General features: G+C 41.4%; 1 protein-coding gene and 1 long non-coding RNA gene across 4 annotated transcripts in view; one reads left to right on the top strand and one right to left on the bottom strand.

Moving 5' to 3' along the window:
- Window positions 1-4,529: 4,529 nt before the first annotated feature.
- LOC146424424 (uncharacterized) lies at window positions 4,530-15,791 on the bottom strand. Of its 2 annotated transcripts, none has more exons than XR_014846717.1 (4): window positions 15,727-15,791; window positions 9,959-10,209; window positions 5,389-5,486; window positions 4,530-4,564 (listed from the first exon to the last, which is right to left on the bottom strand). It is a non-coding gene; the product is annotated as an uncharacterized LOC146424424 (long non-coding RNA). The 2 variants fall into 2 exon arrangements; XR_014846716.1 differs by lacking the exon at window positions 15,727-15,791 and adding an exon at window positions 15,580-15,703.
- The window catches only part of PCSK5 (proprotein convertase subtilisin/kexin type 5), a 225,291-nt gene continuing 225,004 nt past the window's right edge, over window positions 15,515-15,801 (top strand). For both annotated transcript variants that reach the window (XM_085042105.1, XM_085042109.1), the window contains exon 1: window positions 15,515-15,712. In XM_085042105.1, coding sequence (XP_084898231.1) covers window positions 15,515-15,712 — 198 coding nt within the window. The remainder of the gene's footprint in view (window positions 15,713-15,801) is intronic.

The following is a 15,801-nucleotide window of genomic DNA, read 5'->3' as shown; positions in this document are numbered from 1 at the left end:
AACACTGAGTACCCATGATCACTTGATCAGGAAAAAAGATACTCTTTTCAAAGTGTACTGTTTCTGTGAAATGGTACTATGCAGGCACCAAGATGTACCCAATAGGCTAATAGGGAGCAGGGGGTAAAGGATGTAAAAAGGGATGTGATGACAGGCATGGAGCAAACCAAATTCAGTTGACATTTTGAACATGATTGCATTTTAATGAATGGTCAGCAAAACTGGACAGGAAATGTCATTAGTATATGCTTTCTTATGTCATTCACACTAATTCCCACCTCCAGGCAGGCCAGATATTTCACCAAAGCAGTCTCTTTAGCTTTCTGTCATGGAAAGCACAAGGAAGTACAAAAATGCACAAAAATAAAGAGACTAAAAATAATTAATGGAATGTTTTCAATATTTTAAAGAGGATGGCACCCACTGCAACTTAAGTATCACTTCATTTTAGCTTCCTTTCATTTTGCCCATCTTCAATATAAAGTATGGTCCTAAAGCACAAACCTCAAATACAAATCTTAAATTTCCTAACTTTTGGGGTGTCTGACTAAGGATTTGATTCTGGGTATAAATAATCTCTGGTATGAATCTCACTTGTACGTCAAAGTATGAGGTGCCGGGAACTAGGCTTAGAGACATCTCAGTCCATTGTACATATACAGAATGGGAAAAAGCTTTAGGATTTTAGAATGAACCCAAATGCCATTTTTAAAAAAAACCCTTTAGATAACACAGCAGTGTAGTGGGTCTGGCTGGGATGGAGTTAAATTTCTTCACAGCTGCCAGCTTGTTTCTGTGACCAAAACACTGCTGACAACTCATCCATGTTTTAGCTACTACAGAGCAGTGCTTGCACAGCATCGAGGTTTTTTCTGTTTCTCTCTCTGCCTGCCATGGGCAGGGAGGCTAGGGATTGGCAAGACGCTGTGAGGGATACAGCAGGGACAGGTGACCCAAACAGACCAAAGGGATGTCCCATGCCATCTAACATCGTGCTTAGCATTGAAGACTTGGGGATGAGTCTTTCCAAACTACTCATTGCTCAGAGATTGGCTGGACATCAGCCTGTTTTTGGGATGTGGTGAGCCACAGCCTTTTAATCATTTGGGTTCTGCTTTATTTTTTTTCCCTCCACTTTTGCCCCCTTCACTTATTAAACTGTCTTTATGCTAACCTATGAGGTTTTCCTCACATTTGCTCTTCCAGTCCACTCCCCCATTCTATGAAGGGGGAGTGAATGAGCAGCTGGTGGGTGCTTAATTGCTCATCAGGGTCAAGCCACCAGAAAGATTAAAGCATCTAATTTTTCAAAGAGAAGAAAGGAAGATGGAATTATTTCTGTGCTATATCCAGCAAATAGAAGCAGACATTACTCATTTTTCAAACAAGAGTATGTTCAGGGGCCATACTCCACAGCCATGCAGGTGACAAACATTTCTCTCAGGTGGCTCTTCTTTTTTGCTAGACACTATATTTGGATAACCTTATTAGGTTTCCTCTCTGTAAAAATGGGCTTCCTAAAATGAATAGAAGTTTTATCACTGCTCATGTCTCAAGAACAAATTTTCAAAGAGGCTTATAAATCTTTTGTTCCTCTACACCAAATGCATTATCCAGACACTAAGTTTCGTAACACAAGAATTAGACAGGTAACTATGTTTTATTACCCCAATTTAAAGATAAAGAAACCAGGAAAACGACATGGAGTGTCCCATGCAAGGCCATAGTAAATGCTGGAGCCAGGGCTGGCTACCTTTCCTTTCTCTAAACTCGGTCTTCAGGTCTGTGGATGACAATCTTGCTTCTGACAATAGTCCACATCGATTTCCTTCTCTGTTTCTTTGGGAATCCTGAGACAGCAGAACTTTTGGAGTAGTCTGTGTTTGATACAGTGTTTTCTACAATCATGGTAAAAATCCCTTCTGACCACTACCTCTCCCATGTATGACTGTATACCAATTTGTGCAACTCAAAAAGGCCAGAGAGGTGCATAGTTTAATTTTGTTTATTTATTCCTGCCAATTTAATCCTTTCTTCAATAATTAAACAATGGGACTGTTTACACTCCCTCTTAATTAGTCACTGGCTCTTTAAACTGAATGGTAATGATAGTAAGAGTTTCTTTATCTTTCTTGTTATAGTAAAGGACTCGGAGATTTTTTTTTTACTCCTAAGTCGTTGCTGCATTTGACATCAGGACTATTCATTGCAGAACTAGCTGCAATTAGAGCAATTATGCAGATCACATGTCTTTCCAGTTTAATAGCTGGCTTTTGTTTTGCTTCCTTTTTTCCCTTCCCACTCCCCCCCACCCCCCTTACTGCAGCTTCTCTAAACCAAAGAAGAGGATGAGGAAAGACAGACAGTCACTGAAGTGGACCACCTACTGACTAGGTCCCACCATGGAACTGGATAATTTTTTAAATACCTTTGTGCTGGAGGAAATTCCTACAGGGTGCTTTGCATCTCAGCTTGCCAAAGGTCATCATCACAACATCACCCCATGCTCTCTTTCTGTTTCCCAGGCAGGAAGGGGATGGCACACTCCGCAAACACTGATAAACTGCAAAGTGGTTTAGAGTGGGTAACTAAACCTAACTATGAACCAGATGGGAAGTAACGAAAAAAACAAACAACCCCCCCCAAACCCCAAAAACAACAACAACAAAAACAAACAAACAAACAACCCAAAAAAACCAAAAGAAAAGAGAGAAAATATAAAGCAGCCTGCATTGTAAAAGCTGTAGAAGGAAAAGATCTTAGTCTCAGGTACCTGTTTTCCCTGCCTCATGAAGAAAAAACCCAGATCACTAATTAAGACGTGCATCACAATATAAGCTTACAGAGCACCTTTCAAAAATTTATCCACACTAAATACCTCTATGCATGTGAAATCCTGATCTTCAAAGAACAGTGTAAGCAAAAAAACCTGCTGTCCTGCAAAGCATAGTCACAAGCATAATTCTGTTCCTCCCCCTCCAAAAAACCCCCAAACCCCCCCAAAAAACAAAACCACAAAAAAAATCCTTAAAAGCCTGAGTGTTGTCCTCAAATACTTAACTAAAAAGAAAATTAGGAGGCTGTAACATGACTCATTGTCTGTTTTTTCAAAACTGCTGTAAAGAAAATATACTGCCAGTGAAGCAAGCACATGCATCACATCCAGGCTTCAAAATTATACAGGTATCTTTACAAACGAATAAGTAACTCTGACACATATTCTAACCACACAAATAAAATGGAGTCAGAAAATTGACTATCCCTAGAAAGATCATGCGGTAAGGTGACAAAGAATTGTTGGCAAATCATTTGCATTTTACAATTGCATCCAAACTTTCAAATACACCTAAACATATCCTTAAAGGAAAGCTGATGGCACATATATTTTATCTTCCATTTGAATCACTTGGCTGCATGTCAGAGCTCAGTTAGCAGCAAACATGCGTAAATTGCAAAACATATTAGACAGCAATTACATATAAGAGCAGAACTTTGAAAAGTTTGCCTTTTACATATGCCTAATTTTTCCTGAGACATCAGGTGAACATATTTAAGAGCTTAAACAGAATTGGGTTTATTATTTGTTAGTTCTTGGAGTGCAAAAATATATCTTACATGTGTGTGCATGTTATGCAGCCTTTTATGTCCTCTGTCCTGCTGCCTGAATAGCTCACACACAGGGGATTCAACCACATCCAAATGTGAAATGAATATTCTAATTATGAAGTTCCAACAATGAGCTGCTGCACTCACATTTTTAATACCTCCAGCATAGTCAGCTCTTTTGTATTGTATTGCTGGAAGAAACAGATTCAAGAAGGTTCAAATTTCACTGCTCAATCTCCTGCTGAGACTGTAGTAAGCAATATGTAATATTGACAGTTTTACATCTTAACAACTTGAGGACCTGCATCTGTCTTTTGAGGGAATTTGAAACTAGTATAAGACAATGCAGGGGAAAAAATTAAGGAGGCTTGCAGTAAAATCAATGGAGTTTAGAGGTGAGCAGTCAACAGTCCTCCATGCGTCTCCATAACTTCCTATCCTGTAAGCTATGCAGAACAACTGCATGAATAGGACTGAATTCACAGACAAATACATTATGCACATACACACATATACAGACTTTCTTAACTTGGCCTGCATCTGTATATGGCACTAATTTTAACAGCTTTTAATACAATGACTTTCATTAATGTTAAATGGCTTTTAGTCAGATCCCTGATTAAACAATTTGACACTAATGAGACTCATTATATTAAGGGCTTCCTAAAAGTTTGAGTTCAAATTTGAGGTTTCTTGATCAATAGCAAAAGCCCATGTGAACTGCACAGAACAGTGATACTGCCTCTAACTAGGCTTCAAATAATTTAAGCATTTACACTATTTAACAGCCAATGAAGGACATCTGCTTACGATAAACAATTTAAAAGGCTAGTGTAAGCTTTTGACTTGTCATGTCTAAAGCACAAGATGCTCTTCATCTACTTGTAGCTTCTATCTATTCAGACAAACAAAATTAATATTACCTGGAGCTTCCAGTGTGTTACAACAAATAGAGGGTCTGCAGAAGAAGGAAAATATAAGTTATGTTTGCAACATAGAGTTTCACATAGGCAAGCATGACAGGGATGAGAGGTGGCTCACAGGTTACAAGGTGATCTCAAGTCACCCCTTATAATTTCCATGGTCTCCTAATGCACACAGGAGGGGAAGGACAATGAGAAGTGCAATAGCACACATCAAATATGTCTTAGACTTAGCTGCATTGTTGCACTGGGGTACTACTATACGCTGCAGTTAGTATAAACCCAGGATACTAATTTCTTTCTGTAAGTCACCATTTCCTGGTTGCTCCAGGGGCAGCACAACAGCCTAGTTTTCCTAAAAACGAGCTCATGGTAAAGCCAGAACTCTTCTCAGATAATGTGAGCAGTTTTTCACAGAATATCCCGCCCTATTTCTGCAAAACTGTTTTCTGATTTTGTCTTAGTTTGTTTTGTGTACATTTACAGGTGGTTTTCCAAGTACTATGCAATTTGTTATCTCAAAAAAACCCCAAAAGCAAAAAACTTATTTGAACATCTGGAGATTAGAATCTGAATTAACAGTCACATTTTCATCATGTTTAGAGTCTGTTGGCCTCTGATTTTCACTTTCTTTCCTTTCCAAGAATAAATCTGGTAATCTCTTCTGAGTTTTATTAGATCACTCATGAATGCATTTCATTAACTAAAAACAAGTTTTCTTGAGACATTTAGTTGCTACAGCTGGCATCCATGTGTTAACTTCCCATCCTTACAGCATCTCCCTACGACATCAAAGATGAAAAGCTTGCTGGCTGGGTTATATTGCTTTCTCTGTTTATGTTTTCTGTTTTGTCCTCACCTGTGGTATTCCTGCTGCTAGACAAAGCATTTTCTGTCAGAGGAGGAATTCTTGTATTCCTAATGCTTACAGCAGTATTCAAGCATCATTTCCTGTAGCTGAGGCAACAGTAAAAATATTATTCAGAAATGCTTGCGCCATCTTTATCATCTTGAGACCGTCTTGCAGCAGTGTTAACAAAATGTGTCTGTGCATCAAAAGAGTCCAAATCAGGAATGAATACATTTGAACCCATTCCAGAGACAGTCAGCCACCACTGCAGATATGTGACCTGAATCAGTGACCTCCCGCAGGTGTGCTGGAAATACATCACCCTGATTCAGTGACCCAGATACTCTTCACCATTACACTCATGTAAAGGTGGATTATTTTTTGCAGATGACAACAGACAGTGATATACAGCTGTGGAGTTGATGAGAGAACTGGCCAGATCTAGAGTTGACCAAGTAACTCAGATCATAAAATCATAAAATTGACTTAAATGAGCACATGACACAGTCTACTGCCTGCTGCTGCATTCCTCTGCCACAGTGGAAGTAATAAGATTGAGGATTTAGCTCCTTCTAATTACTACTAAATGTCTACCAGAAATTGTAATTTCTTATTCATTATTTTAGTGCTGGGAGTGATTTTTTTGTTGTTGTCATTTTATTTACTCCATGAATGGATGGCTAGATAGATAAAGTGAATTAAGTGGCACTAGGTATAACAAAATCCATTAGTGCTGGCAAGTTCTAACTGATCATATAAATCAGAGGGTACTGCTTCTCTCTCTGATAGTACAAACATGACTCTTCAGGCCCAGTCTTTCTTATCTCTCAGGGAGAGATAGCATGGATTTTAAGGTGCTCTCTCTCAGGGCCAAGCATATTCCCAAGGCATATTCCCAAGGCATATTCCCAGAAAACAGATTGATGATTACAGAGTTTATTTCCAGGGGAGATCTTCAAAACTAGCTTTTAAAGGTCACATTTGTAGTGTGCACATCTGTGAGCATGACTTTGTTGCATTCAGGAAGCACACATGAAAGGTTAAGAGAACTTAATGAACTGGTATATTGGCAGTGGTGATAAACTATATGCTATGCATACACTTCTTACATTGAGAATATTCAAGTTGAGAGCCTTGACTTGCAGAACAGACAAAAACCTGTTCGCTTTTGAACATGCAAACGTCACATTCAAGGTGGCTCTCCACTAATGCTCCTTCCTTTTTAATGAAGATTTTTGAAGCGCTTATTTTGGAACTGCTAACTATCAGAACTATTCATTCCATAAACAGGTCCATATCTGTTTCACGGAATAATCTGCATTTTGCAGCATGAAGAAAAACAGTGTAAATGCAAAGGGCCACAGAGAGGTGGTCAGACTTTTAAGAAGTATATCGGCAAATGTTCTCATTTGCACTGTTTTCTTTTTAATTGCTCAGTTGCTGAATCAAAGACGTAAAATACCAATGTGTGGCTCTGAATTATCCAACTAAGGAATCAACAGGGAAGAGACAAGGAAGAACTAAGGCTGATACAGAAGGAAATAAGGAGAGGACTGTTTATGCGTGCAGAAGAATTTGATGTAATTTAAAACCAGTGTTTTATATTTCTTGCGGAATGAGTGAAAATTTTCTAGGAGTAATCTAATCTCCTCATAAACTGTGCCAGTTTCATTTCCTAAAAGCAGAGAAAGGCAGCAAAAACTGTCTTTTGCATCACTCACGATAAAATCCAAACCAAGACCACTTTAATTTTAAGAAACAGTTACATATAAAATGTACTTTATTGTACATATCACATCATTTACAAATGTGGGAGCATTTAACAGCAAAGGAATTAATATTTAAGAAGATCATAAATCATATATTACACACATAGTAAAGCCCAACAGTATTCTTATCAGTTATTAAAAAAAGTCTCCATTTCAGCCTTAAGTTTGACCAGGAGCTAAACTTCTCTAGCTTTTTTTTTGTAATTGATTTTTTTCTTTAATTAATTCCTTACCTTTTCTCTCTCTTGCGCCTCTCTTTCTTACTCTTACAACACAACACAACACAACATAACATAATCAAAAATCCATCTAAAAATGATCTGTAGATAAGCAACTAAGAACCTAGCTAAACCTAAGATGATGCTTTGTGGCTATAGATGTTCTAATTTCACTTGCTAGTTATCATCATTCTCCAGGCACTACATTTCACACACTGAATGCACAGGCGAGCACAACTGGACACACAGGATTCTTATGTACAGTACAACATTTCCAGAACTTCCTGGGAGAAATGAGTTGTCTGAATTAGTGAGCAGCAAAACACAACCAGATCCCTCTTCTCCCTCACTGGTTGCTTCCTCCAGTGCTGGTTTACACACCCACATCACTGTGCTGAAGACTCAACAGAGCTGTAACTTCTGATCCAGAGTAATCATTAATCATTATGGTAGGCCTCTGCACTTTGAACATGGACTACCAGTTATGGAGCACTAGGCTGTTCTCTTTCAGGAAGGTATGATACCTTAGTAAGGATTTCTCAGCAATGCTGATTACACCCCATCATAGTCAATATCACTTATTAAAACTTTCAGCTACAGTGGCCCTTGTTTTTCATGGTAAACAGAGGTAAGCACAGAGAATAACCCATGAGTAGTATATGCAGAATAGAAGTCTTAGGGACAATGAAGGGGAAAAAATATGAGATGGACAAAGTGAGAAGAGAAAAATCTTCCCAGCAGAAAGACAAGCAGAGAAGTAAAGGCAGATTGATTGCAGATATGGGAAAAAAAAAAAAAGAAAATTGAAGAGAAGGATATCAGTATGTGAAGAAGAAAGTTTGGGAAAGGAAAGAGCTCTCATCAATAGATTACTCTGTCCTTTGCATCAAATCAAAGAACACAAAAAGAGCCGGACAGAAACTGTCAGTGTACCTCTGCTCTTTTGCAGAGGCATCTGCAGAGATGTGTATTTTATCTGTCCATGTTAACAGAAGCACCAGAATTGTCTCCTTAGTAAATTGACACAGTAAAATGAGTTTCTGAGGTATGTAATCAGTATCACCCCCTTGAAAAGAAAACACTTGGCACCCACAGTGTCTATCTTCTTAGATAGGCCATTCTTATTGGTGTCTACATCTCTGCCCTTCATTTCCTTTCAGACCTAAAATCTGACAGGCTGTATCAAACATAGATATTTTTCCATTTTTGTGTCAAACTAATGAACAATGAATGGGAACTTCAATTTTTGCAGTCTTGGCATTTGTTTAATTACTACCACAACAGGGTAGAGCACATAGTGTTCTACCAGTGGTTTCCCTACTCTTCTGGTTGGTAAAACCTTTGAATTCTTCACTACTCAGGGGTAAGTAAGTTGGTGAATGCTATGAGAAAAGGATGTGCCACAGGTCTGGCCTTGAACTCCTTGGAAAGAGAATAATGACTGAATTATAATGGAAGTAATTATTATTCAATCACCTAGAAATAGAGGCTGTATGTCCTAATGTGCCCTTTCCCAACTTGTTCCTTGTCTGGAACAGAGAGTACAAAAACCTGCCATACTTCCTAAATGATCAGCTGGCATTCTTCCAGCCTCCTTTCCCATTAACAAAATCAGCACTTCCAGGTCACATCTTATGTTAGACACTAGCTGTAGTAAACAAACTCTCTTCAATTTGAGGATGAACAAACTACACCGAACAAGTTTCATGCAAAGAAATGCAGGCATGTAATTCAAAGGAGTTGTACTGGGAGGAATGGAGAGTCCCAAGTTAAATGGGACACTCTTAAACTGTTATTTCTACATATTTTACTGTGGAAAAGGTGCTCAGGTTTTCTTACTGATTAAAGACATGACCTCTGCTTCCTTTCACAGAAGAGGATAAAGAAAACTAAATATAATCCCACTATCATCATGAAGTTAGTTACTTCATGAGCACACCGTGACAATGGGAGCTTCATAGAGCACCTGAATAAAAGTAAAGGTACAAGAACTCAGAAGACAATTGCATGTCTAAAGAAGCTGAATACTAGCTCTCCTAGTGAGGTCTGAGAAGGATTGGGGCACAGAGGCAACCAGTCCAATTAGAGCTAATGAAATGAGAGTAGACTGTGATGGAAGACGTGAGACGGTTTTTTTCGTCAGGTAAAGACATTTAGCTACTACTCTATGTTTTTGAAATTGGGTTGGATTCTCACTTGCCACTGGCCATTTTTTTTAGCAAGAGTATTATCTCAACTGTGTGCCACCAATGACATATTGGTGTAAGAAAAGTAGTATTTGACGGTTTCTATGATACTATAACAGGAAAGGCAAATTTTATAGATACTTGCAGTACAGCTGAGTCAATTTTACAGAATAGGGTAGCTACAATAATTCTGACTCAGGGGACAATTTAGAAACAAGTTAGCTGGAATGTTAACTCCAGTGAACTTGGGTGAAAAAACACCTCATCTTCTTCCACTTGGTTGAATTAACTCATATAAGTAATTTCAGAAAAAAAACAACTTTCCTCCATTATATCAAAGGGCTCTGTAATAACTTCCATGCTAAAATTCACAGTCAAACACTAGAAATGTAATTTTTATACTTACTTTTTTCCATGTATTTGAGATTTTATGATTGAAACTTTACAACTCAATGAGAAGCTGGAGAGTGAAACACAGTTGTTTTTCTGAAAACAACTCAGAGTTCAGTTATACGATGCTGTGTCAGGCACTGAAGTCAGCTGAAAAATATTCTTGCTTCCACCACCCTTCTTTTCTCTCCATGCCTTAGCCATTCATTCTAGCTATGCACTGTGTGTTACCAGTTAGTATGGCTATATGCATGGTCAACTAGATCTCTGCAATGAAAAATAAAACAAATAAAAAGAAATATGTAGAAAATAATAATAAAAAGAATTAACAACAGTTTAGATTAAATCCCAGAGATGCATTTGCCCAAATGGGAAGATGGCAAATAAGCATGCTAGCACAGGCACCAGTGCAAGAAAAAGGAGTCTCTTCAGATAGTTTTGCAACAAACACCAGCATATTTTCAAATTATGCCTGCCAGCATGGCCATAACTATAATGAGGTGGGAACCACTCTTTCAAAAAAAGACAAAAAACACAATCAAAGATGGAAAGGTAAGAGTCACATTCCTTTCACAGTTTGAAAAATAGACAGTGCAACATTATTCATAAAACTAAAATGAAATTCACATAGTACAAGAATAAGGCAGTACAAGCCAAATTATCAATGATCAGGAAAAGCCCAGACACACACCTGTTCCTAGATCCACACACAAATTCTACTGCTTTACTACCAACAGACAAGAAATAAAGAATCATTCCTTTTAATTCCTTACATTAATTACTGAGTTTTTGACATTAAATTGCTCAGGGAAAAATTGAGGCTTGTGCTGGAGCACACCCTGACAGAGGACTGCAATGCCAAATTGCCATTCCAATTTCCTTCTGTTTATTCCTTTGTTCCACCCCAGCTTCTTTATCCCAATTGAGTACTTTTACCTGTCCTGTCTGTTATCTTCTCTCATTACCTCCTCTTACCTCTCTCATTCAGGGCAGAAGGCTTTCTTCCTCTGCATTCACAGAAAGATCATTAAAGTCTGTCGTCAATCATCACGTTGGCTACCATAGTGACCAACAAGAAGTGGGAATAGCAATAAGAAGTCATGCTTTGCTGTGAACTGCACACAGGGTTAGGTGTACAGACCCCAGAATCTACACACCAGGAAAAGTGAGAGGTATGGCCAGTGAGGGTGAGCAATCTCAAAGTATTGGCTGCTGAATGTCAAAAAAAAAGTGTCTAATGTACAGGTGAAAACTCTCACTCAAAATTTGAAAATACCTAGGTGGCTTTTCATGAGAACAGTGAAGTACTCAAAATAGATACCCTGCTTCAAAGGATAAGGGGACAGGTATTTGCTGAGGAAAAAGACCTGCTAATATAATTGCTCATATGTAAAACCAGTGCGTTATTAAAAACCAAATAAAAAACCCCAGAACTTAATTCTTTTCAAAAGCATTTGAAGTTAAAATACATAAAATCAGAGGCAAGCCTGAAGCATGGAAAACTGCAGATCAAAGAACTGTGTACCAGCAAATTGGATTGTATGGTGGCTGGTGTCATGTGACCTAGCTCCATTGTTTACAAAAAACAGTAAAAACAGTTATGCTTGAAACTAAGGAAATCTAAACACTCCTTTGGATTCCAAAACTATCCATCTTTCTAAGGCAACCTCTAAATGACTCCCTGACATAACCTCCACTCTTTGAAGATTTCTTTTCTTTCATCTGTTATGGCCCAGACTCTCCCTCTCCAAAAGCTGATGAACATATATTCCCAGTTTATTCCTTAAAAAGTCTGTGTTCTGGAATGTCTTCAAGGGGCCAGCACATCTGCTTGCAGGACTTCTTCCTGGAAGACGCTGAGCTGCCACTTTCTTTGAATTTATATGTCCTATGTGGTTTCCTCCTTAATTATGACCCTGGGGTGCCTAACACATCTCTGGAGCACTGATCTGTGAAACATAGAGGAGAACCAGAAAGCTGACACAAAGCACAACACAGTAAAAAGGCTGCCAGAGCTGGTGAGCCAGAGGGATTTACAGACTGGGAAAGAACTAGAAAGGAAAGAATAATTTCAGGACTAGGTAGGCAAAAAAGCAAAACAAGAGGTAATTAGATCAAATAGGAGGGAAGTAAGAACAGACTGAGGTCAGATTCTGCATCACTATCATTTAGGATTAATGATAGAGGAGGGATTCAGGGGTTAAAATCAATAAGTAAAGGACAAGAAAAAGATGTGGAAATTTGCATTTTGAGCAGTCAGACAGATATTGACTTTTGTCATAGTAGAGGTTTAAGAAGGGGGTGGGGAGGGTGTGTGTGTGGGTGTGTGTGTCTGGAGACAAGAGGCACAGATGTAGGCACCGATTTGACAATAGCGATGAAATGGAGCAAATTAGTGCCCTTGCCAAGAGGAGAAAAAACTTTCCATGGAGCCTGGTGTGTACAGACAGACAAGCTCTCTGGTCTTCCATGGAGTTCAGAAGCAAGTTCAGCAGACAGACCACATACAGCAGGTATGCTGAATGAAACTCCCACACTGCTGCCAGTCCCCTCAGTGGTCCCACTCAACTAGTACCCAGTATACTTACTGCCTACCTGTGTCATAAAATAACTGAATATGTCACAGCAGGAGTTCTCACTTTTTTTTTTTTTTTTTTGGAGGAGGAGGGGTGGGGAATGAAGTCCCCCTAAGGATGTGGCCATGACGAGGTAGGTATTCAGCAAAACTTAGCTGTTTGGAGTTTACACCGAAACTTACTCAAATGCTTCACAACACAACTTATGTCCAAATGCTCTCACACGAGCTGTAATTGCCATCCAGCACGGTGGCCTCAGCAAAGAGGACTATAATCACAGCAAAAATGCCTCCAGGGACTACAGTCCTCCTTTTCCAGAGGCTATTTTTATGTACAGCATAATTTTCACAACAATTTGTCAGGCTATGCAATATGATGCAGCTTTAGGAAAAGACGCTTGGGGACAATGATGTACTTATGAAATTAACTGACTCCTGGTGGCTTTGGTGCCTTTGTATAAAACACCATCAAGTAAGACAAGTTGGAAGTAGGTACATGACAATGTGGCTTTAGTTTTTTTTGTTTGTAGTGCACACCTTTTGTGCTAGAAACTCTCTCCATCATCAATAGCAAAAAAAACAACAGTAAAATTAACTGAGCAAAGACGAGAAAAAGGGATTTTTAAATCACCTTCTTCAGGACAACAAACTGGGGTTGCACAAGGTTCAGGTTTTGTGACCCATTGATTGCTACTTACTTCTGTAAGGTGGATATTCATGATTAAGCATAATTTAAGCCCTCCAGATACAGGATGAGAGTTGACTTGTGTAATTATCATTGAACCAATGAATACGAAGGGCCAAATTGCTGGAGGATATTTAACGTCATATTCAATGAATGTGTATTTATTGCAACAAGGTGCAACTACCTGGTCCTAACGGCTACAATACATACAATGGCCCCCTGCCAGTGAAAGCGTTGACCGCAGTTTCAATAGAAGAACAATTTGCTCAGCTATAAGCCACCATCTGTGAAATCCCAGGGAACGTAAACCGTGAGATCTTAAATCTACAAACAGAATTAAACTCTACCCTGGAATACATTAAGCAAATGATCACAAAAGCTACAGAAGAAAATACTAATAGAAATAATCACCGGCATATAAATTTTCAGAGACGTCAAACAAACAGCGAAGTAAACAATGTATTTCCGTCCTTTCCACCCTTTAAAAACAACCAAAAGATGTGGGAAGATGTTAATCACCAGTACAACATCAATGTGCAAGGGAAAAATTAATGAACTTAAAACAGAAAATCATTTAAAGTGGAAAGCATGGCTCTGGCTTTCTGCATTTTACTGCCTCTACTTTACTAGAAAAACAGATGTTTTAAAGGTAGGAACACAGGTCTTGGTGCAGGAAAAAATGAACTCCATGTTATTCTATGACTTTCTGTAAAGTACTTAATTTCTCATACTTCAGTGAAAAGGAGAGTGACAGCTGCCTGACTTCTGCCTACAAAGTCAGTCAACTTTGCCTACACCTTTTCTCAGATTTACCTCAGTGCACTGCAGTAGTAATTCTCACATCCAATTTCCTTCAAAATCTGCAACGGCTCCTTCACAGTAGGTCCGTTGGACTGAACTTTATAGACGACTATTTTAACTTTCAAACAAAACGAAATAATCTATAGGTAGTCAAAAGCTATTGTGGTGGCTCAAACGTTTAGTCCATTAAACAACAGCTTGGGTTCGAACGCACGTGAGTTTTCTCGCACCCCAGCCAGGCACCTCCAGAACTGGTGGCGCCTGAGACAGCTACCGATGACCATCCACATCTTTAGGCCCAGAGACACCCTGCTTGTGGAAGCAGGTTGCAGAGCTGTGGTCATTATGCATGGAGACATGGATGAGGGAGCACCAGGAACGTTGTCCTACCCGTCCGGGTCTGGACCACCGCTCCTCTGCCAAAGCAACAGCCACCCACATTTTTTCCTGAAGGTGGTGACCACGGACAGACGGGCCGTGGGAGAAGGTTCAGTGCTAAATGACGACGTGCAGCGCATGTAAAGTGCGGCCAGCAAACGGGGGAACGGTGGCTGCCACAGAGGCAGCTGTGAGGCTGTTCCTGTCCTGCCTCGTAGCCTAGCACTGTCTCTCGGGGCCTGCAGGCCCGGGCACACCGGCCTACCGGAGCAGCCGGGGCTCTCCCACGGCCCCTCCTTGCCCGGGGCGCACCGCGGGCGCAGGGCCCGGAGGCCGCCGCCGGTGCCGAACACGAGGCCTTGCCGCAGGCCTCGCACCTCGCCGCGCCTGTTGCAGCCCTGCCGGCGGGGCGGTGGCCTCCCGGCCCGGCGGGGGCGCAGGGACAGCGCTCGGGGGCAGCGGAAAACGAGGCCAGCAGTAGCCCGGGGCTCAGAGGCGCGGAGAGCGGGGCAACCCGGCGCCGACGCGACTGCCATTTCCCCTGGCCTTCGGCGCTGCGGGAACGAGGGCGGGGAGAGGAGGCGGAGGAGAAGGAGGAGGGAGGGGAGAGGGAGTGCACTGAGGCTCTGAGCAGCTAACACTTACACATCGCCTGCCGCCGCAGCCGCGCTGCTCCCGGACTCCGGAGAGAGGGAGCGAGTGGAGGGGAAGAAAAGCCAGACGCGGGAGAGGAGGCAGAAGACCGCTGGCAGGGGGAAGGAATTCAGAAAGGAGGGAAACGCAGAGAGAGGGAGAAGGACCCCTCCTCCCCGCCGAGAGACGACTTCCCATGTAGCTAGGGATAGAGGGAGAAGCTGGCACTCGGGAACAGTGAGAGAAGCTCTCACAAGCAAGTTACTTAATCCCCGGAGAGCGGCGGGAAGAGGGCACAGCAGCAATCACTGATCAGAACCACTATTCCCAATCCCTCATCATTTAACGCCCGGGCGGTTCAGTGCACTACTCCAAGCTCTTCCTAGTTTCTTCGTCGGGGTAACTTCGGAGATCGTACCGCCGGAGCCGCCCGGAGGGGAGGACAAGGGCCTCGGAAAAAGGAAGGAGAAGTTTTGTGGGGGTTGCGTGCGGAGGAAAAGATGGGCTGGAAGCGCCGCTGTTGCTGGGGAGGCGGAGGCGGCGGGGACCTTCTCTGCCGGCTCACCCTGGTGCTGGGGTTCCTGCTGCCCGCCTGCAGGACGCGCCTCTACACCAACCACTGGGCTGTGCGGATAACCGGGGGGCTCCCGGAGGCCAACAGGATAGCGAGCAAATACGGATACGTCAATATAGGACAGGTAACGCCGCTCACAACTACTTCCTAGCGGGCACCGGCGCTGCGGCCGGCCGGCGGGCGGGGTCCGCTGCCGCCGCCCTGCGCCGCCGG

This window comes from Lichenostomus cassidix, chromosome Z (genome assembly GCF_008360975.1).
Source record: "Lichenostomus cassidix isolate B80296 chromosome Z, HeHo_3.0, whole genome shotgun sequence".
In the NCBI taxonomy this organism is placed as follows: domain Eukaryota; kingdom Metazoa; phylum Chordata; class Aves; order Passeriformes; family Meliphagidae; genus Lichenostomus; species Lichenostomus cassidix.
The sequence above is the reverse complement of the archived record's forward strand: the minus strand, read 5'-3'. Positions and strand labels throughout refer to the sequence as shown.